The 22125-nt window shown below is 54.7% G+C and overlaps 1 protein-coding gene across 13 annotated transcripts in view; it reads left to right on the top strand.

The window, feature by feature from the left end:
* Positions 1 to 22125, top strand: part of SGIP1 (SH3GL interacting endocytic adaptor 1) — a 48962-nt gene that overhangs the window by 15739 nt on the left and 11098 nt on the right. For 5 of the 13 annotated variants that reach the window (XM_050977328.1, XM_050977329.1, XM_050977327.1 and 2 more), the window contains 13 exons: positions 1299 to 1376; positions 2315 to 2371; positions 2793 to 2847; positions 3657 to 3832; positions 7171 to 7195; positions 7511 to 7562; positions 8972 to 9057; positions 10673 to 10765; positions 11623 to 11697; positions 13516 to 13962; positions 16840 to 16961; positions 17678 to 17804; positions 20934 to 20993. In XM_050977328.1, the coding sequence (XP_050833285.1) occupies positions 1299 to 1376; positions 2315 to 2371; positions 2793 to 2847; positions 3657 to 3832; positions 7171 to 7195; positions 7511 to 7562; positions 8972 to 9057; positions 10673 to 10765; positions 11623 to 11697; positions 13516 to 13962; positions 16840 to 16961; positions 17678 to 17804; positions 20934 to 20993 (1453 nt within the window). The remainder of the gene's footprint in view (positions 1 to 1298; positions 1377 to 2314; positions 2372 to 2792; positions 2848 to 3656; positions 3833 to 7170; positions 7196 to 7510; positions 7563 to 8971; positions 9058 to 10672; positions 10766 to 11622; positions 11698 to 13515; positions 13963 to 16839; positions 16962 to 17677; positions 17805 to 20933; positions 20994 to 22125) is intronic. The other 8 variants (XM_050977331.1, XM_050977330.1, XM_050977332.1 and 5 more) reach the window with 7 other exon arrangements.

Genomic DNA, 22125 nt, shown 5'->3' with positions numbered 1-22125 from the left:
TTGGTCTGGTTTTCTTTCTTTTAATTATTGCTGCTTTTATTCCTGGCGTTAGGCTGAAATGTCCCTGCTAGAGCTGGGTAGGAGATGGGCTCTGTCTCCTTTAGTGTTTGATATAAAAATTATTCTGGGTTCAGACTGGGCTTTATTTCTTCAGCAAATCCAGATTTTAGAATTTCACCTCAAAATAAAGATGAGCTCCTGGTGAAGCTCAGCAGGGAGGGCAGTGCTGGGGTATCTTTAAAAAGATAAAAATTTGAGGGGGGCCTAGCTGCTCCTTGCAAGAAATCATTTTAATTTTCCCCCCAATCTGACCCAAAATCCTTGGCTTTGGGCACTCTCTGTGTTTTTAGGCTGCTTGTTAAGAAATAGAGATGAAAGTAAAGGTCGTGCCTTCAGCAGGGCTCTATTCAGCAGAGATAAATTAACAAATAGCAGGTTTAGGCTGGATAAATTAACAAAGAGCAGGTTTAGGCTGGATAAGTTAACAAAGAGCAGGTTTAGGCTGGATAAATTAACAAATAGCAGGTTTAGGCTGGATAAGTTAACAAAGAGCAGGTTTAGGCTGGATAAATTAACAAAGAGCAGGTTTAGGCTGGATAAATTAACAAAGAGCAGGTTTAGGCTGGATAAATTAACAAAGAGCAGGTTTAGGTGGTATAAATTAACAAAGAGCAGGTTTAGGTTGGACATGAGGAGGAATTTCTCCACAGAAAGGGTGCTCAGGGAGGTTTGGAGTCCCCATCCCTTGAGGTGTCCACACCTGGATGTGGCACTTGGTGACAAGGTGGGTGTGGGCACAGCTTGGCCTGGATGATCCTGGAGGGTTTTTCCAACCTGAATTCTGTGAATATCCAGGGAACACCCCCAGGCTGTTCCCTCTTCCAGCAGAAATCCCATGGGCAGCTTTTCCTTGCCAGGTGGGAGCAGAGGGACCTCAGGTGTCTTTTCCAAGGATGCAGAAATGCAATTTTTGGGGAACAAAATGAAGCTCCTGGAGGTGTTTGAGGCAGAGGGTTTGGTGATGGAGACATTTAATATCATTTTTCATCCTCCAGACCCTTTTCCACATAATTTTTGCAGCCACTGGAGTGGCCAGGAGGCAAATCCTGACTGCTGAATAGAGCCCACAGGAAAATCCACCTTCAGTCCTGGTGGAGCCACAGCTGAGCCTTCCTTTCCTGACAAATCCGTGTTCCCTGGTTCCTAAAACTCAGTTTTGTGCACTTAAAAAGAAAACCCAAAAAAACCAGGCAAGGACAGATGTTTTAACCCTTTTTCTGCCACCCCCACCCTTGCAGCAGCCCAGCCCTCATCCCAATGATCCAACTTCCAATAGCAAAGCCGAGGGCACGCGGGAAGGAGGAAATAAAAATGGGGTAAGGAAAACTGAGCTGGCCCCAGCTCCCACAGGGCTGTGGAAAACAGAGAACCACCCTTGGTTTGGAATCCAGAGTGCAGGAAAATCCCTTTAGGGTCAGCCAGGCCCATGGAAATGGGGTTCAATACAAATGGATGGGGGAAAAGCAGGAATCCCCTGGAACAGCACCCAGAATTCCCACAGGACACAACCCAGGGGAGGTTTCCCCCTTCAGCTGAGCTTTCAAGGGAGCTGCTCCACCCAGAGGTGTGGAGGTGAGGGGCTGCACCCAGCCCTGGACCAGGGAGTGCATCCTGCCAGCCCCTTGGAGGGAGCTGGGATGGGAATGGTCCCTCTGGAAGCTCAAGGGAGCTGGGTTGTCCCATTTAGGTGCCCAGAATGGTGGTGGCCATGGGACTTTGGATGGGTTTGGTTGCCCAGAGCCAGCCAGGAAAGGGTTCCAGAGATGGGGGATGCCTGGAGCCTCTTCCAGACTCAAATTTGGGAATTCCCTCGATGCCAAGCAGCAGTTCCAGTGTGTGTTGGTGTTTCATGGCATGGACTCATCCCATTGCTCCATCCCGAATTCACAACACCTGGTGTGTGGGATAAGGGGATCTGAATCCTTCTTGGGATTTCCCTTTCTTGGGGAAGGGGTTTTATCTCCCAGGAAATGTTTCCTGAGAAGTTTCCCTGCTTGACTGGTGTTGGGAGCTCCCTAAGGGCTGGAAGATCCCAGCACAGGGAGAAACAGCCCTTTCCTCACTTTTCCCTAAGGAATGTTGGTTGTCCACCTAAGGAATATTCAAACTCCCCCTCCTTCCATCTCTCTGGGATGGGAGAACCCCTGGGATGGGGAATGCTGTTGGGTTTCTGGGATAACAGCAGCAGCAGCTGCTATGGGATGTGCTGTGCTCCTGCTTCCTCCATTTGAATTGTGGGAATTTTCCTTTCCAGAAGAAAACCAACGGAGCCCCAAATGGATTTTATGCAGAGATCGACTGGGACAGATATGTAAGTGTGCCCTGGAGCTTCCCTGCCCCCAGCTGCATCCCACGGGAACCCCAGGCTCTTCCCACACTCATTTTGGGTTCTTTGGGTGAAATCAGCTCTGTCCAGACCCCAATTCCATACCTGCAGGTCAGCCAGAATTCCCAGGAATGAGGTGGCTCTGGAGAGCTCTGTCCTGGCCCATGGGATGTTGCAGTTTATCCAGAAAAAACTTTAAATTCTAAACAAGGATTGAAACTTTTCCTTCTGAAAAAAAATTGTGGAATTTGAGGTGCCCTTTGCTCTGTGGGGCCCCAGGGGGTTGGGCTGTGCAGGGCATCCTTTCCCACAGGAGGGAAGAGCTGCTCCAGTTTTCCAGGAATTCACATTCCTCATTTTCCTGGTTTTTTTTTTTTTTTTTTTTTTTTTTTTGTTCCCTATCCAGAACTCCCCTGAGCTGGATGAGGAGGGATACAGCATCCGACCCGAGGAACCAGGATATATCCTTTGGTTTTGGCTTGGCCTCTCGGGTTACAGCCTGTAACAGGAGCTGGGGCTCACAGGCAAGCCTCTGGCACTTTTTATTTCACTGCTATTATTTATTATTCATTATAATTATTTATTTCCACCTTTTGATTTTCATTTGGAGCTGGCTCTCCACAGATCAAGCTGAATCACTTGAGGCATTTGAATTGTCTTTGATTCACTGCTGTGAGATGAGGAGTGAGGGAACATCCCATGGGATGCTCCATGGAGACCAAAATGTCCGTGATTCTCCCCCAGAAAAGGAGGATCAGGGAGGAGCTTCTGGCTCTTGACAAGGAGGGTGGAGCCAGCTGGGGTCAGGCTCTGCTCCCAGGGAACAGGGACAGAAGGAGGGGAGTGGCCTTGAATTCCAGGTGAGGTTTAGGTTGGATATTGGGAACATTTCTCCATGGAAAAGGCTGGTCAGGCATTGGCACAGCTGCTCAGGGCAGTTGTGGAGTCCCCATCCCTGGAGGGATTTAAAATCCATGTGGATGTGGCACTTGGGGACACGGGGCAGCACTGGGGGATGGCTGGACCCGATTGTCTCATAACCTAAACAATTCCATGAAATCTAGACATGGATTCTTAAATCCTGCCCTGAGCTGGGTTTATCCCTGGGAGCAGCAGCTCCTCATGCTTTGGCTGCACAGAGATGCAGCAGTGACAGGCCCAGCACAGGATTTCCTCCCCCGTTTTGGGGTCAGCATTTTGGGACCACCACATTCCCGCTCTCCAGCAAGCCTGGACACTGAGGGAGGAAAATTCCTTAACTGAGCTGTACCTACCAAAGGAAAGCACTTCTACTCCTCCAGCGAGTCGGAGGAGGAGGAGGAGGCACACAGGAAATTCAACATCAAGATCAAGCCCCTGCAGGCCAAGGATGTCCTGCGCAGCGCCGCCACCGTGGACGAGCTCAAGGCCTCCATCGGCAACATTGCACTTTCTCCATCCCCCGTGGTGAGTCCCCCCACTCTTTCCTTCCTTCCCCGACTCTTTCCTTCCTTCCCCGACTCTTTCCTTCTTTCTTTCTTCCCCGACTCTTTCCTTCCTTCCCCGACTCTTTCCCCCAGCCTTCCCCAGCCCCCAGGGCACTGGTGTGTCCCAGTGCAGCTGGTTTGTGGATGTCTGATAAATTTGGTAATGTTGGTGCCCTGTGCAGGCTGAGCTGGAGCAGAGGCTGGGCAGAGCTCCAGAATAAAGCAGGGATTGATTCCAAGGATCTCCTCCATGGATCCACCTTGGGCAGCACCAGAGCCCAGCCAGGGCTGCACCCAAGATGACCCAAAATGGCCCCAAAATGCCCGGCCGGGCACGGGGTCTCTCCCTGGGATCAGCTCTGCTCCATTCCCACCTTGGGGTTAGTTGTCCAGCCAAGAGTTTATTGTGGCAGCCCCTTTTATAGGGGATTCAAAATTCCCATGGATAGCTGATGGGTTGGGATCTCTGCACCCCCAGGCCCTCAGCCAGTGGTGTGTTTGCATTTAGGATCAGATGGGGTTGGCTGTGGGTCCCCTGTGTAGGTTTGAACCCAACCCATCCTTGCCTTGTCAGGGGATTTGTTTCACTTCTAAGCTGGTGAGGTCTGATATGACCAAATTTATCTGGCAGCTGCAAACCAGCTGCTCTGTGGCAGTGGTGGTGCACAGGGACCATCCCAAACTCGCTGGGAGCTGATGTTCCCCTTGGCTTTGGTGTCCTTATTTCGGAGTCTGGTCTGCAGGTGCTGCTCAGATGTATTGAAATGATGTTTCCAGTCCAAAATGTCGCAAAAATTCCCTTTCCTGCTCATAAAAGAGATTAGGATGTATAATTTCCCTGATTTCCCCCACCCTACCCCCCCCCCCAATCTTCCTATCCTCATTTTTCAATGAGGAAAAAGGGGAATTTTCAATCATCATCATTCAGGGTCTTACCCTGACTCCCAACCAAGGGAAGCATCTGTGGGGTTTGCCATGGGATTTTAGAGGGGTGTTTCCCACCCTGGAGGTGAATCCAGGTTCCCAGAAGGAAAGGTCATTTTTCCTTAGTCCATCCTGGCATAAAGACCATCCCCCTCTGCTTTTCCTGAGGCTTAAGATTCCTGTTGGCTCATCCCAATCTGTTCAGCCCCAGGAAAAGATTGGATTCTGGGCTTTCAGGAGGTGTTAGTGTGGGCTGAAGTGACTTCCCAGACAAAGCTTTCCATGATTTATAAATAACCTGGATCTGAAGTATGAATGGCTCTCCAAGCCAAAGTGAAAGAAAATCCATGAGCTTTGTTTCTGCTTCCCAACCAGGAAGTTCCTGTTTGGCATTCCAGGATTGGAAATGGCAGTCGGATGTTTTGGGAAGCACAAAAAAAGGGGGAAAAACCCAACCTCAAAATGAGCAATTTAATATTGATGATGATAATAATAATATTAGGAAAACCAAATTCTTGCAGAATGTGCATTTTACCAATTTTTGTCTTCTCTTTCCTGTGGTGTTTTTCCTGCCGAGGTTGGAGGGTTTGGGGAGGGGTGAGGAGGATCCCACTGTGGGGTGGGCTGAGGGATTTGGGTGCTGGGCTGAAGGGGATCCCTGGGGCTGGGTTGGAGCCTCCCATGGAATGTGCTCAAGGAAAAGCCCCTGAGGCTGGGCAGGAGGATCCCAAAGCCAGCCAAGGGAGCAGATGGGCTGGGCAGTGGAGCTGGGTCCTGGCACGGGCCAGGAAAGCACCAGAGCCCTGGGCAGGAGCTGCCTGCAGGAACCTGGCATCCACAGGAATTCCAGGATTCACTGCCAAGTCCCTGCCCTCGTCCTGGGCTTGTCTTCTCTCCCCAACCAGCCCCAAAGCCCTGCTCTGGAACTGCATCCCTGCTCAGAGGGAGATCATAAATCCCATGGATTGGGCTGGGAGGGACCTAAAATCCAATCCCATCCCATGGCAGGGACACCTTCCCCTATCTCAGGCTGCTCCAGCCTGGCCTTGGGCACTGCCAGGGATCTGGGGCAGCCCCAGCTGCTCTGGGCACCCTGTGCCAGTGCTGTGTCTGTAAAATCACCATCATTCCCTGCCCTCTGGACTGGGAGTTCTGGTACCTTACCTGGGAATGGCCAGCAGAGCCTGTCATGATAAAACCATGGAGTTCTTCCCCTAAAATGGCTCAGACACAACTTTTCCATTTCCAAATCTCCCTTTCCCCCCAGTCTCCCACGTGAGGGGTGAAGCTGGAGCACTCCTGTCCCTCTGCTTTGTCTTTAACCTGATACAAATCTTTAATTCCTCTTTATAAAAAAAACCCTCACCTTCTCATTCCTTCTCTTTTTTTTCTCTCTCTGCCTTCTTTTAGAGGAAAAGTCCGGTAAGAAATGCAATTTTTATCTCCTGGAATATTTTAACCCAGCTTTGTGTGTGCTCTTGTCCTGTCTCCAGAGCTGAAAGGCCACAAGCAAATAACAAATCCTGCCCTTCTAAAATGAAGTTTCATTTCCTTTATTGCTGACTTAGAGTGTTTTAAAATAGAATGTGTAAAAATAGAGCTGGGCTTGGCTCTGAGAGTGCTTTGGGGTGTAAGAATTTGGGCCAGGTGTGTAAGGGCTCAGTTTTACCTGGATTGGGACACATCCAAAGGGAGGAGAAGGCAGGAAACCCATCCATGGTGCCACTGGGGTTTCTCCAAGAGAACTCAGCCTCCGGGGGGAAATCCCCCCATTTCCCAGGCTTTGGGTTCTCCTGGGGGGCTGTCCCAGGGTGACCCACGAGGTGTGGTGGCAGCTGGGGACCTGGGGTGCTGACGTGTCACTCTCTGACCAGGTGTCTCTTCTCTCCCCTCTCGCTGACCGCAGCGGCGCAGCCCGGTAAGAACCCGGGGGTCACAGGGGTCCTGCCCATGCTGGGCTCTGGGGGGGCACAGGGCGTGGGGACAGCTGCCAGGGGTGTCACACGGCCCCTTGTGTCACCCCAGTGATAGCACAGAGGGCTCTCAATGATGGGAGCCCCTGGAGATCCTGCTCTGGCTCTGGGATGTTCCCACTCCCATGGCTGGGAGGGTTTGGCTTTTGCCCCGTGAGCCACTGGCACAGCTGCCCATGGCAGTGCAGAGTGCCCATTCCCAGAGGGATTTACAGCCCCCGTGGATGTGGCACCAGGCACAGCAGAGCTGCCATTGGTGGCTTCATGTGGCTCAGGAATTTTCTGCAGGGTTTTCTGCTCCCTGGAGTTCAGGAAATGTCCCCTCAGAAGCTCCTGCCATCTCTGCTTTGCTCCTGGGGTGACAACTGCCACACACCTGTGTCCCCATGCATCCCACTTATCCCTGTGTTTCTCCTTCCAGGGGACGATTAAAAGGAATTTATCCAGTAAGTATCTCCTGGAGTCTGTGAAACCAGCACTCATCACACCTGCTGGGGGGGTTTGGGGAGTGGGGGTGGGAAAAGGAGTGAGTTAAATTTGGTTTAAAATGGTGCTGGCAGAGCTGGTGGCTCCCAGAAGTTTTCCCTGGAGAAGACGGGGACATCTGTAGCAGTGCAGTTCCCTGACTTAGCTCTGTACAGAAATAAATCGGAATTAAAAGCAGGTTTTTCCTGCCAGGATCCCTGCAGAGCAGGGTGGGTGGGGGCCAGGGGGATGCTCTGGAGTGGGAATGGCTCTCATCCATGTCTGTCCTGTCCCAGGTGAGGAGATCACGCGGCCCCGGCGCTCCACGCCCACGCCAGACCCCGCCAGGTCAGTCAGAGATCATCCTGGCCGGGACCATCCCAGGCTCAGGCTCCTCATCCCACCGTGGCTCTGGGACATTCCCACTTGCACTCTGCTGGATGGGAGGCTGGAGGGGTCAGATGGGATTTTGGGAAGGAATTGTTGGCTGGGAGGGGAAGGAATGGAATTCCCAGATTTGCTCTGGCTGCCCCTGGATCCCTGGCAGAGCCCAGGGCCAGGCTGGACATTGAGGCTGGAGCAGCCTGGGACGGTGGGAGGTGTCCCTGCCATGGCAGGGGTGGCACTGGGTGGGATTTAAGGTCTTTCCACCCAACCCATTCCAGGATTTTGGCAGGACTGAGGGGTTGGTGGTGGTTGGGATGCTCAGTGTCCATCCCTGCTCTCCAAGGACATTCCCTGCTGGAAGCCACCTTGAGCCTGATCCATAGGGAGCTGGCCAAGCTTTGGGGGGGATTTATTGATTTAGGACAGCAAATGTGCAAGTTTTTATGGAATGAAGCCAAATCTCCTTGGGAATGTGCCCTGTGCAGCCCCAGGGGTTGACTCAAGGTGTCTTGGAGCAGAGCATGGCCCAGACCTCAAGTATTTATATTTTTAAATCCTTTTCCATGAAGTTTTGACTAATCCCAAAGCAACTCAGTGTCCCAGCAGCTGCCATGGCCCCACAAGGCTGGCACTGTGGTGCTGCTCCTTTCCCTTTTTCCTACCTGGAACCCCGTATTTGGCCAGCTCCTCTTTGCCTGGGGTAAAAAAATCCTCAAAAATATTTGTGTTTGCCTCAAGGATGGGGTCAGAACCCAGGCCTGGCCCTCATGGCTGCCCTGTGCTCCTCACACCCCACACACCCAAACCTGCCCCTCATGGCTGCCCTGTGCTCTCTCTCCTAACAAACCCAAACCTTTCCCTCATGGCTGCCCTGTGCTCTCTCTCCTCACACCCCACAAACCTGCCCCTCATGGCTGCTGTGTGTTCCTCACACCCCACACAAACCCAAACCTGCCCCTCATGGCTGCTCTGTGCTTCTCACACCCCACAAACCCAAACCTGCCCCTCATGGCCACTCTCTGCTCCTCTCTCCCCACAAACCCAAACCTGCCCCTCATGGCTGCCCTGTGCTCCCTTTCCTCACACCCCACAAACCTGCCCCTCATGGCTGCTCTGTGCTCTCTCACCCTACACAAACTCAAACCTGCCCCTCATGGCCACTCTCTGCTCCTCTCTCCCCACACAAATCCAAACCTTTCCCTCATGGTTGCCCTGTGCTCCCTTTCCTCACAAACCCAGGCCTGCCCCTCATGGCTGCCCTGTGCTCTCTCTCCCCACAAACCCAAACCTGCCCCTCATAGCTGCTCTGTGCTGCTCTCTCCCCACAAACCTTTCCCTCATGGCTGCCCTGTGCTCCTCTCTCCCCACAGCAAGAAGGCCGGAGAGGATCCGGCGGTGCTGGCCCCGCTCTTCGGGCCCCCGCTGGAGTCGGCCTTCGAGGAGCACAAGCTGGATGGTGAGTCTGGGACATGGAGGGGGAGTTTGGGGCTGGGGTGAAGGACTTTGGGGCATGGCAAGTGACTTTGGGGCCTGAGGTAGGGAAGTTTGGGACCATGGTCGGTGAGTTTGGGAACCTAGTGATTTGGGGCCAGGGTGAAGGAGTCTGGGGACCTGGTGAGCTTCAGCCTGGGGTGAGGGAGTTTGGGGACAGGATGAGTGAGTCTGGGGACTTGGTGAGTGAGTTTGGGGCCAGGGTTAGTTTGGGGACAAGGTGAGGGAGTTTGGGTCCATGGATGGTGAATTTGGGGACCTAGTGAGTGAATTTAGTGACAGGGCAACTTTGGGGCCTTGGCAGCTTTGAGGCCATGGTGGCTTTGGGGCCACGGTGGGTGAATCTGGGACCTGGTGAGTGACTTTGGGGCCATGGTGGCTTTAGGGCCATGGTGGCATCTCCTGGCAGGGATGTGGGAAGGTTCTCTAGCTCTGGCAGGGGTGGAGTCCCCGTTCCTGGAGGGATTTCAGAGCTGTGTGGATGTGGCACTTGGGGACAAGGTCAGGGGTGGAACTGGCAGTTCCATGGGCTCTGGGGGCTTTTCCAAGCTGGACAATTCCCAGATTTCCAGGTTCTCAGCCCTCCTGCTGGAGGAGGAAGGAGCCCAGCCAGGGGTTGAAGGACAGGTGACCATGTTCAGGGTTAATTCAGGCTGGTGGAAACACAGCAAGTACTTAAGTCAATTAGTTAATTATGAGGTCTGGGAGAGATCCTGACAGGGAACAGCTCAAGAATATCAAAACTCAGCATTTTTCAGTCAAACCTTCCCCCTGGAGCAGGGGGGTTTAACTCCATCCCAGATTCTGGAGGCACCTGTTGGACAAGCCTTGTGCCCCTCCATGCCTAGGAAAGGCCATCTCAAAATGTCATTTTTCCCTCCTTTAACACAGAGATGCTTTGCTTCCTTCCAAAGCTGGATTTCCCAGCTTTCCCCAAGCACAGAAATCTTGCAAGACTTGTTTTCCCCAAAACCAACCACATCCATGCCCCAAAACCAACCCCATCCATGCCCTGGAGCGGGCTCTTCCCAGAGATCTCCTCCTCCTCCTCCTCCTGGAGGGGCACTGCACTCATAGCCTCGTTATGTCCTGTCATTAACGCCTCCAGTTAATTCTTTTAATCAAAGCAATGTTTGGAAGCAGTTCTCGGCACAAAAACTCCAAGAAATCTAAATTATATACAAAAATATTCCCCCCCCTCTTTATTCTCTGGGAATACAATTATCTTTTCATTTTACTACCTGATGGGGTTTTTTTGTTTGCATATCCTAAAATTCCAGACCACTTTGGCCATCAATACGATGTTTTCCTTCCCATAAAAAGCCTCCAAATCCATCCCTGGCATTGTTTTGTTTGTCAAGCAGCATAAGTGTCAAACTAATTGCACGTCCTGCTTCAAAATCAGACAGGATTTTAATTATCCACCGTTACAGAACCCCCTGTCCTTAATTAATGAGGTTTCTCTCACTGTCTGGGCCCTCTTTTCCCAGAGCCTCAGTGTCTTATCCGTGTGTTTGGGTGATGAGAAGAAAATACTTGGATTTTTCATTGCTTTCAAGTGTTTATTTTTGATTTTTCAGCTGCTCTGGACCAGCCTGAGATATGGGGGTCAGTCCAGCCCACCAACACAAACGTAGAGTCCCCAAAACTTCCAAGACCTTTTCCAACTGGAAGTAAGTGACCATGGAAATAAATTAATATATCCAGAAACCAGGTCAAAGATTTGAGCTGTCCTCATCCAGGCTGTGCAGTTCCTCAATATTTTAAATTAAAGGGATTTTTATCCCTTTGTTTGGCTTGGGTGACAGCACTGTGGGGTGGAGGAGGGAGTGGGATTGATAAGGGGTGGAGGGATGGGGTGGATCCTGATCCTGCACGTTCATGCCGAGGTTACTTGGCTGGAAAAGTCGGCAGCACCGGTTTTTCCGGGATAACATCAGGGAGAGCAGCACAGCCCCAATCCCGGATTTTTATTGCAGCTTTCCATCTGCCCCGGGCAGCTGCGGAACCATTTCCTCTGCAGAAATGCCCCTGTAAAGCACAGCTGGTTAATTAGCCGCTGTTAATTAGCCCCAGCATTCTCGATCCCGGATCCACATCCTGGATCCACGTGGGATGGGCACGGGAGAAAGGCGGAGGCAGCTCCGTGCCTCAGAGGATCCAGGTTTAATTAAAATGCTAATTTAGGGGGTTGAAAGAGGAGCGCAGGCTGAGATGTTAAAAAAGGGAAAAATTCCATCAAACCCGACAGAAATGGCTTCCCACTGCCAGAGGGCAGGGAGAGGGATGGGTATGGGGAAGAATTCCTGGGATATTGGGAAGAATTCCTCCTTGTGAGGGTGGGGAAGGATGGGATGGAATTCCCAGAGCGGCTGTGGCTGCCCCTGGATGTGTCCAAGGCCGGGCTGGACACTGGGGCTGGGAGCTCATCCCTGCCTTGTCCCCTTTTCCCAGCGATCCCGTCTGACATCCCACGGGCTGTCCCTGCTGCTCTCCAGCTGAACTTTCCTCTCCCTGTGCTCTCTTTCAGCCCCTCCGCCTCTCCCCCCGAAGAACATCCCGGCCACGCCGCCGCGCACCGGCTCCCCCCTGCCCCCGGCCATCGGTAACGGCTCCGGGGGATGGGGACAGCCCCGGCTCGGGGGAGGGCACCGAGGGGATGGGGACAGCCCCGGCTCGAGGGTGGGACAGGGACAGCCCCACTCTGGGGTGGCACCGGGGGTGACACATCCCATCCCCAGTTCTGGGGGGACACCAGAGGGGACAGGTCCCCGTCCTCGTGGCTGCGTTTTGGGCACGGATTTGGTCCCTGTGCATCCTCTGCCCTTGGAATTCAGAGAATTCCGGGCTGGGCTGGGTTGGGAGGAATTTCTGTCCTATCCAGTTCCCACCTGCCACTGTCCCAGGCTGCTCCCAGCTCCAGTGTCCGGCCTGGCCCTGGGCACTGCCAGGGATCCAGGGGTAGCCCCAGCCCTGAGGTGTCTCAGTGGATGCTGCAGTAGAAGCAGCAAAAAGATGTTTTTCCTCCCAAGTCGGTCTCACTCTGGTGAAATTAATGTTCTTTACACCGTCCCTGCCTTTGGATCAGTTGCTCTGGGAATGCAGTGCAGGATTAGCCTCAATATCCTGCTGAAAACTGGGATATATTCCTAATTCCAGAGCCCTGCTCCTGCCTGGAGCAGCCCTGCATGGCCTGTGCTGAGGAAACCAGAGGTGTGCAGGGTCTGCCTGTGGCAGGAGCTGCTCCTGCCTTCCCTGCCCCCAAATCCCTGCTGAGAGGTGGGAAAAGCCCCCCTGATCCTGCAGCCCGGGGCAGGGAAGGGAAATGGTGCTGGGAATGAGGGACTGCCCGAGGGCAGGGATGGAAAGATGTTGGGTGCAGCCACAGGACATCAGGTGCTTCCAAGCATATAATTCATGGTGCTGGCTGGTGGAAAAGCAGGTCTGAGTAGGGCAGGCTTCGTGGGGCCAGCCAGAGCCCCTCGGGGTAAAACCCCTGTGCCACGAGGAGCCCCTGCTCTGTCCATCCCCATCTCATCTGTGCTCCCAAATCCCAATTTTCCGGGCTGGCAGAGTGTCCATGTCTATCCATCCATCCATTTCCAGCAGCAAATGCCTGATCATTTGCTGGGCTGTGCCTTGTGTATTTGTGAAGCAAGTGGCTGAAGTCTGGTTTTGTCTGGTTCAGCAAATCCCTATTTTATCTCCCTCTACCCTAAATACAGACTCCCAAAATAGAGGAGCAGGGGATGGGGTAATGCTGCCACGAGGAGCCCAGAGGGCATTTTGTGTCGGGCTCCCCCTTCCCTGGATGTGAAATGCTTGGCTGATGGATCTGTGGTGGTTCTGGAGTCAGGTGGGAATGTTGCTGTGTGATGGCTCAGGGACCAGAGCCCTGGAATCCCTTTCTGTGCCCTGGAATCCCGAGCTGTTCCTGCTTGTGGCTGGATGCATTCCCTGTGGCTGGAATACACTCCCCGTGTGCATCCTGTGCTGCATGCCCAGACTCCAGCAGTGTCCAACCAGCATGTCTGAATATATGTATTTATACCTGAGTGTTTATAAATATATATATGGAGAGAGTGGGGCGTGCCGGAGCGCTGAGTGCACACCTTCGGTACCTGCTGATAAATCAGAGTTGCTGATAAGGACGTGGTGTGGTTTGGAGGACAAAAAAGGCTGTGAATTTGGGATTCTTGGCTGTGAGTGCTGGCTCGTGGTGCATGCTCCCTCCTCCAGCCTTTGGATCCTGTGGGATTCATTCCATGTCACACCTGGCTGTGGTGGAAACGTTCTTGCCCATGAATTATATAATATGGATGAGAAAAGGTGATTTTAGAGCCTCTCCCGTAGAAGTAGAGCCCGTAGAGTAGCGCAGCCCTCGCTTAACGCCCGGTGTAAAATAAACCTCCTCTGACCACAGGAGGGGACCAGGCAGCAGCAGAGCCCAAACGGGACAAACTCCCGTCCATCAATGACTTGGACAGCATTTTTGGCCCAGTGCCGTCCCCCAAATCTGCTGCTGCCACCGCAGAAGACAAGTGGGTCAATTTTTCCGATCAATCCCCGGAAAACGCGCCTCCGGAGTTGTCGCCCCGGGAAAAAGCGCCGTCCCCGGCGGCGGCCGCGGGCAGCCCGGCCAGCGCTCCGGCCGAGCCTCCCCGCCCGCTGCCCTCGCCGCTGCAGCTGGAAGACACTCCCAAGAAGCTTCCCGAGCAGCCCCACCTTAAGGATGATTCCGCCGAGCCGGTCGCCTCTCCCAAAGATTTTGGGCCGGGCCAGAGAGGCACCCCGCCGCCCCCTCCGCCGCCCACCTACCGCGCGGTGGTGTCGTCCCCCGGACCGGGCGCCAGCACGGGAAGCACCAGCGGTACGTGCAGTGAGCTCGGGTGTGCTGCCGTGTGGCCCTGGTGACCCTCCCGCCTGGCTGTGTCCCTCCGGCCGTGCCCTGCTGCCAGCCTGTGTCCTGCACCTCCCGTGTCCTTCCTTCCCTGTGCGGCTGGGAGCCTTTCCCGAAGCTCCCCGGAGCCCTTCCCGCCCCAAACTGAGCACGGGGTTGTTGTGGTTGTTGTTGTTGTTGTTGCTGCGGTTGTGTCCTCCCTGGGGATGGAATGGTTCAGGTAAATGGTCAGAGCGAGCCTCAGATCAGGGATGGGCTGGTTGTTTTAATCATGTCCTCTCATCCCGGTAATTGCGGGGTGGGAATGGTGCTCGGCTCTTCCTGGCTCTGGGTGTGGATGGGGAGATGTGTTCCGGGGTGAACCTCTCCCCCGGGAGAAGCTGCTGGCTCTGCCTGCCTTCACCTGCTTAATTATAGATGTTCATTAAGGCAAACGAGCAGGGGAGGCTCGGTTTACTCATACTCCTCACTTGAGGAGCTGCAGCCTGAGCCTGTTCTTTCAGGGCCTGAGCCCAGCTCAGCCCTGTGCTCCCACCCTGCATCCACCAAAGGTGATTTTGGGGGGAATCAGAGCCTTGAGGAACCTGCACTGGTGGTGAGGTGGGTGTGCAGCCCCCCAGCTCCGTGTCTGATCCCTGCCACCCTCCTGGTGAGAGCTCGGGGTTTGTGTCACTGCCTGGGGATTTGTCACCTCCAGGAGGGTGCCCTGAGTGTGGCTGGTGCTGCAGCTGTGGCTTTGCTTCAGTGCTGGTGGCTTTTCTGTGCTGGCTCGGGGGTGGGCAGGGGTCCCAGTGGGGGCTGCGGTGTCCAGCAGGAGCTGGAACTTCTCCAGGAGCTTCCAGGAGCAGGACACACCAGGATCCATCCTGCACTGCTCTCCAGCCTGCTCCCAGCTGAGCACAGGATGGAGACGTGCCAGGGCTCCCTGTGGGGCTGGATGGATGGAGAAGGCTGTCCCAGAAGATCCACAGCCCTGCTCCAGGAATTGCCTCCTGTCTCAGTCTGGGCAGCAAGCTGGGAAATAAAAGTGTGGACACAGCCACACAAAAATGGTGCAAATCCTCTGAAAGCTGCAGCAGGGTGTGCAGCAGAGATCCAGCACCTGTCCCACCCTCCCACCTTTCCAAGGCTGGTTTTTGGGTGCTGTGGAGCAGAGCCACCCCAGCCTTCAGAGCCCCTGGATGTCACCAAGGCTCTGTGCAGTGTCACGGTGGAAGGGCTGGGCTGGAGGGGATCTCAAAGCTCCTCTTGTTCCAACCCCCTTCTACCACCCCACGCTGCTCCAAGGCCAGCATTCCAGCAGATTTCTGATTCCATGCTGGTTTCCACATGCTGTCCATTTCTGGTGTAGGAAATATCCATTCCCTGGATGGAAGCCACCATCTGGCTGGCCTTTGGCTACCAGAACCCTCCCTGACACTCAGTCCTGCAAGGTTCTTTTCCCTCAATATTTCCTATTTTCTCTGGCTTTTTCTTGGGCTAAGGAAGGAAAAATTCAAACTTTGGTTCCCAAATTAGGTTTTGAAATAAAAGTGGCTTGAATTCTGGAGTTGTGCAGAGGAATGACTGAAATTTACTCCCTTTAAGCCAGGCCCTCTCTTGTCTGAGCCTGCTTTCCTTCATCTCTTCTTGTTTCTATAAATCCACCTTTGATCTTTGCTTAATCTGAGCTATCACCCAAAGAACTCGGGAAATTATTCTCTTGTAAGTGGGAAAATTATTAAGTTATCATCTCATCAGTCTGAGCCATGAGCTGCTGAGCTCCATGGAAGATGGTGACAAACCCTGGCTCAGCTGTCCTGGCACTGAGCTCTGAGCTCCCTCCCATTCCTGCTGCCCTTTGTGTGTCCTGGTGCCCCCCCTGCCCTCTCTGCCCAGCTCCAGGTCTTGCTGGGCTTCTCCTGGAAGGAATTCCTGTGTGTGGAGCGAAGAAGGCTCCTGGACCTCCCAGGGGGCACGTGTTGGAATTCCCATTTGGCCACAGAAATCTCCCTCTGCAGCAGGGTGTGTGTGAGCCCTGAGCTCAGCTCCCTTCTTCAGGAGTCTCTTCCAGAGGGCTGTGAGCTGTGCTGTGATCCCAGCAAATCCCAGAACCTTCCTCTCCCACCCTTCCCCTTCTTTGCTGGGCCAAAGCTCTGCCCTGTGATGAGGATCCTTTCTATCTGTGGGGTGCCCCATGGCAGGAAGGAATGATGGATCTGACTCCATGTTCTCAGAAGGCTGATTTATTATTTTATGACACTATATTACAGAATACTATACTAAACTATACTAAGGAATACAAAAGGATGCTTACAGAAGGTTAAAAAGATAACAATGAAACTTGTGACTGTCTCCAGAGTCTTGACTCATCTTGACCCTAATTGGCCAATAAGTCAAAACAATTCACATGAAACCAATGATACAATCACGAGTTGGGTAAACAGTCTCCAAACACATTTCACACGTGAGCACAACACAGGAGCATCAATGAGATAAGAATTTGTTTTCTTTTTTCTCGGAGGCTTCTCAGCTTCCCAGGAGAAATTCTGGGTGAAGGGATTTTTCAGAAACTACGACTGTGACAAGGATCCCTAATTCCCAGTTGTGCCAGCCCTGGAGCACTGTTTCATCCATCATCCCATCCCTCCTCCCCGTGTTTTTTGGGAAAGCTGTCTGACTCCTCCGAGGTCAATTTTGCAGAGAGAACCGGGCACTGAGCAGCCCCTGCCAGGAATCCACGGCCATCATTGCTCCTGGAATGTTCCCCACACAGCAGCTGGGCTGTGCCCCCACCACGGGCAGCTCCTGGGGCTCTGGGGTGGGCAGAGCCCGCGGGCACTCACGGCTCCCGTTCGTTCCTTGCAGGTTCCTCGTCCCCGGCCCGTCCCGGCACGCCGCTGGCCACGTGTGGCACCCCCCCGCCGCCGCCGCCCCGGCCCCCGTCCCGGCCCAAGCTGCCCCCTGGCAAACCCCCCGTCAGCGACGTGGTACGTGGGGAGGGGCTGGGGGCACGGCAGGGCTGTGCCAGGGGTGGCGGGTGGCATTCCCAGTCCGGAATGGGACAGCGGAGCAGGGAGAGCCAGCTGCGGCCACCGGGGTGGGCTGGGCTTCTCCGGGATTTGTGGGTTCCCCTTGGGAAGGGCTGTGCCACCTCTGCTCTGGCAGCCTGGTGATGCCAGCCACGGTGCCCAGTCAGGGCTAGAGCAGAAAATGGGCTGGGAATGTGCCCCGGGAAGGGTCTGGGGGGGCAGAGCAGAGCAGTTCCAGCCTTCCCAGGAGCGGTGTCAGCTCACGGCTGTCCTGAGTGCCACCCCAGGCTGCTCCAGGTAAGGCGTGAGGGCTTTGGGGTTGATGATGAGGGTACAAAATGACCCCCAAGGATCCCTAAGGGCCTGGAGAGCTGGCACCTGGTGGGCACTGCTCCCTGCCCAATGCCCAGCCCATTCCATCCATCCTACGGCCCCTGGAGCTCCCACCCTCAGTGTGGAATCTCCATACCCACCCCACAGTGGTGGGGATAATCTATTTACCCAGCTCCAAGCTAAAATGCCATTGGTACTAAAACAACTCAAGTCATTCCAGTTTTTCCTCTGGGGCATCAGCAGAGCAGTCAGGAGGGATCCAGGCGGAATTTTATTTGTTTGATGCAAACGTTTCTGTGCAGATTTGCTTTAACTTTGTGCTGTTTTATGTTTCTCTCCAGTCCAGGCCTTTTAGCCCTCCTATCCACTCCTCCAGCCCTCCTCCGATAGCACCTTTAGCCCGTGCTGAAAGTACTTCTTCCATTTCTTCCACCAATTCCCTGAGTGCAGCCACCACTCCCACCGTTGGTAAACACACACAGCACTGCTGTTCTTTCACCTTTCCTAATCCTCCAATAATTCCTGAGGCCTTTTCATTCCTTAGGTCGTTCCTTGGGGTCAGATTCCTTAGTTTCCATCAGGGTTTGAAATGTTAAAAGGGATTTGAGGGGGGTGATGGATCAGGAGGGTGGTGCCGTGAGGGAAGTTGTTCCAAATGTTGTGGGAAATGGATGTTTGGTGAAAGTCAAGGGGATTGTAACAGAAAATGTGGTTCTGGGCTGTAAATTGGGGCAAAATAACCTTTTTTTTTGCAGGGGATGCTTGTGCCTGGAGGGGAGTGGGGCTGGAAGCCAGACCTTGGGATCCAGGGATATTAAATCTCTTGGAATGTCTTAAATTCACACCTGCCCTTAAAGCAGTAACAGAAAAGGGGTCTTGGAAAAGAAAGTGGCTGTTCCCAGCCACTTGGCATGTCCTAGGGCAGAACCAAACGCTGCAGTTTCCATCCTGGGAAAAGTGGGGTTTGCCAAAACCCCGGGGCTGAGATGAGGAATGGGAATCGAGTCTGGCTGGCAGCTCCCAGCTCCAGGCGCTGGGTCCCCCCACGCCTCTCCCTCTGTCCCCTCCTGTCCCCTCTGTCCCTGCTGCCGGTGCTCCCCCTCCTCCTCCTCCATCCCTGGCTGCCAGCCCCTCGCTTCCTGCGGCTCCATCTCCTCCAGGATCACCTCCCTCCTTTGTCTTCTCTTCCCAACCCTCTGGAAAACCCGGCCTGGCGGGAGTTCCCGTGCGCTCGGCCACCGCTCTGGCCGCAGCTTTTGTCACCGCTGTCACTGTGGGGAGAGGTGGCACTGCCACCGCCCCCCTGCGGTGGCCGGAAGGTGCCGGTGACGGCGCTGTCCCCGCGGTGCCGGTGGCACCGAGCCCTCCCCGTGGCTTTGCTGGAGTCTCGACTGCGTCTCCGTCCTGTTGTCACCTCACTCAGGTGTTGTAGGTGATTGTGCCCGTTCCAGCTGTTGGTCACTGTCACAGCACCTGGCTGGAAAAAATGTCACCAGGACAGTGAGGCCTGAGCATCCCCTGTGCCACTGGCAGTGGCCTTAGCAGTGCCTGAGGGCACGGTGGCCACAGGGACGGGGCGTTAGGGGAGGGGACAGCCAGGCTGAGGACAGGGACAGTGCCAGGGGCCGTAGGAGGCTGGGAAGGGCGATGGGAGCGAGCTGAGCTCTGCCACTCCAGCTCTCTCAGGCTCTCCGTTTGGATTTTTTTTTCTCTCATATTTTTGGGATCAAAAGCTGCTGTTTGATGATTTAGGGACCTCCCCGTGCTGAGCAGAGGCGATGAGGTTGCTGGGCTGGAGGGAGAAGCTGGGGTCCCACACCCTCCATGGAGATTTCCTTGGAGCAGAGCCAAAATCGGGGCTCTGGAGTCACCCCTGGCCGGGGAACTCCAAAGGGGGCAGCCAGGAGGAGCATCCCAGATTTTGTAGGTGTTGCACTCCCAGCTCCATGCATAGATTATGCTGAGTGGGAAGGGACCCACAGGGATCATTGATCCAACTCCTGTCCTGCACAGACACCCAACATTCCCAGCCTGGGCATCCCTGGCAGTGCTGTCCCAACGCTCCTGGAGCTCTTGCAGCCTCGGGGCTGTGCCCATTCCCTGGGGAGCCTGGGCAGTGCCCAGCACCCTCTGGATGAGGAACCTTTTCTGCTGGCATCCAACCTAAACCTTGGGAAAAGCTGGATGGGACACAGGCAGAGACAGACAGGGTTTGGGCGTCTGCACTGGGAAAGCATCTCCTTGTCCCCACCAAGGTGAGGGCAGGCACTGGTGCTGGGTGAGCATCCAAGGAAACCCACAGCAGAGGAGGAACAAATTTCAGTTCCCAAAAGAGGAAAAGCTGGGCTGGGAGGTGTGCAGGGATGGGCAGGTCTGGGATCAGGGACCGTTGCAGGTCCCAGGGGGCTGGCACACCCCAATCCAGCTGGAGCTGGAGGCTGGCTCCACCACATTCCCCATCCCCCGTGCCCTGTGGCAAAGTCCCACGGAGTTTGTCCGGGAGCAGGGGCATGGCTGTTCCATTCCTGTGTCCTCCGTGCTGTTCTGGTGTGCTTTCCTCGTTGGCTGCATGTCAGTCTGGACAATTCCTGGCACAGCAAGGAGCTCTTTTGTTCCCGTGTGGGTGCCCCTCCGTCATTTCTGTCTCTGCGTTGATACAAGTGCGCTGCTTGGTTTCACTTGGGATCCGTGTTTTCATTCTTTTTGTGCTCTTTTTCTTTTCTTTTCTTTTTTTCTTTCTTTCTTTGTTTCCTTTGCGTTTCTTCTGCTTGTGTTATCAGAGGATGATGCTTTTATTGACAAACTGCCCGCGTTTGAAGGGCGCAGTGAAACGCCGGCAGGTACTGTACTAGCAGGGAGCTTGCCGAGAATTCCGCCTTCGGAGCGGCACCCACCGCTCGCAGCACCTTGCATGACAGTTTCTCAGTGACTCAAAGGACTTGGAGGTGGAAGGTTGGCACCTCCCGAATTCCGAAAGGTTCATTTAGTAGCTCCAAAAGCTGTTTGCCCCATCCTCCCCCCCCCTCCCGCCCTCACATCCCGAGTTATTCCAGCGTGGTGCCTTTGGAGGCGGCGGGAGCGCAGGGAGCTGCCTGTGATGGGAAGGGAAGGCTCCAGCTAGGATCCGCTGCTCTGTGTGCGTGTGTCCGGTTCTCTGCAAGTGTCGTGTCCTGAGATGCGAGAGCAAACAGCCACGTGTCACTGTCCCTGAGTGTCACTGCGGGGTGGCATGCGGAGCAGCATCCCGCCGGGAATGCTGAGGAGCGCTGGCCCCGCTCCGCGCAGGCAGAACCCGGAGCGCATGAGCCGACAAACCTCTTCTACCGCGGCCAAAAAAAGCGAGAGCACCCCTGCAAACCGCTCACCCAGCGGGCAGAACGACTCTTCCATCTGGGCTTCCATAGCTTTGCTTCCCGCTTTCTGTCCCCCGAGCCGGCGGCCGGGTGTCACGCCCCTGTCCCTGCACGTGTGACCGCCCTGCAGCGCCTCGCCCCCTCCCCGTAGCGACATTAATGACCTGCTCTGTGACTCACACTGTGTCCTTCTCTCTCCCTCTCCTTAACCTTTCCCATCCCGCTTCAACTCCTGGCCATACAGAGAATGAACAGCCTTCCCTCGTTTGGTTTGACAGAGGAAAGTTTTATTTGACTTTCGAAGGTAAGTAGTGCAAAGCACACCCGGTAACCACTCGCTCCCCTCGCTCTCTCGCTCCCGGGGTTCCCTTCCAAGGCTCCATCCAATCCAGCTTTCCGGGCTCCATCCAATCCAGCTTTCCGTGCGGAATGCTATGGCTACTTAGATGACATCGCCAGTCCGACCGGAATCGGTTTGATTTGATTTGGTTTGTGCCATTTATCCCGCTCATCTCTTTTTTTTTTTTTTTTGCCTCGTTGATTTCATTAAAAAAAAAAAAAAATCCGACCCAAGCAAACCAAAAGCCCAAAGGTACATTCCGAATATTCCCAGACGGAGGTGAAAACCAGGGAGCGGAGCCGCTTGCACTGCCGAGGAACCTGACCCTGCCAGCCAGGGCTTCTCTCCGCGCTCCCCGCTGGCTCCGGAGCTGGGTGTGGGGAATTCAAACCCCGGGGAGCCGCGTCCGCCGCCTCCTCCGCTCCTCCCGTCCCGCTTTTCGGAAGGAAGGGCTCCGGGAATGCGCTGGCACTGCCAGCAGCGCCCCGAGCTCGGCCAGGTTCCGCTGCTGGGGTGCTCGGCTGGAGGTGCTGGAGGTTTTGGGGTCCCTCGTGGATGAGAGGCGTTGGGGAGGATGCAGGGAGGGCAAAACCTCGGTTTGGGGCCGATGGCACCTTCTCCGAGCAGTGTCACATCCCAGAGAGGACAACCCCCCAGGCTCTGGGGGCAGCTTCATCCCGCAGGAACGGAGCCAACATTTTCCATTTTAACAGCTGAAGGAGAAGCAGGGGTTTGCCTGCAGCGGGGAGGGATTCCCGCAAATCCCAAGGAAGCACCTGGGAGCTGCTGTGATGCCTGCAGGGATCACAGAGCTGCAGAGCTGGGGGATGGTTCCATGTGGGATTCCCAAAGTGTCCCCTCCTACAAAGGAGGGGCCTGGGGTGGCAGTGCCTGGCTGGGGAGTGGCCCAGGATGGCAGTGCCTGGCTGGGGAGTGGCCCAGGATGGCAGTGCCTGGCTGGGGAGCCCAGGAGTGGCCCAGGATGGCAGTGCCTGGCTGGGGAGTGGCCCAGGATGGCAGTGCCTGGCATGGGCTGCTTGGGATCATGGAGAAAACCCATCCTGGTGACAGTGATGGCTGAGCAGCAGCAGAAGGC

The sequence above is a fragment of the Serinus canaria genome, chromosome 8 (assembly GCF_022539315.1).
Source record: "Serinus canaria isolate serCan28SL12 chromosome 8, serCan2020, whole genome shotgun sequence".
Lineage (NCBI taxonomy): Eukaryota > Metazoa > Chordata > Aves > Passeriformes > Fringillidae > Serinus > Serinus canaria.
Note: the sequence above shows the minus strand (reverse complement) of the source record. Positions and strands in the feature narration are given on the sequence as shown.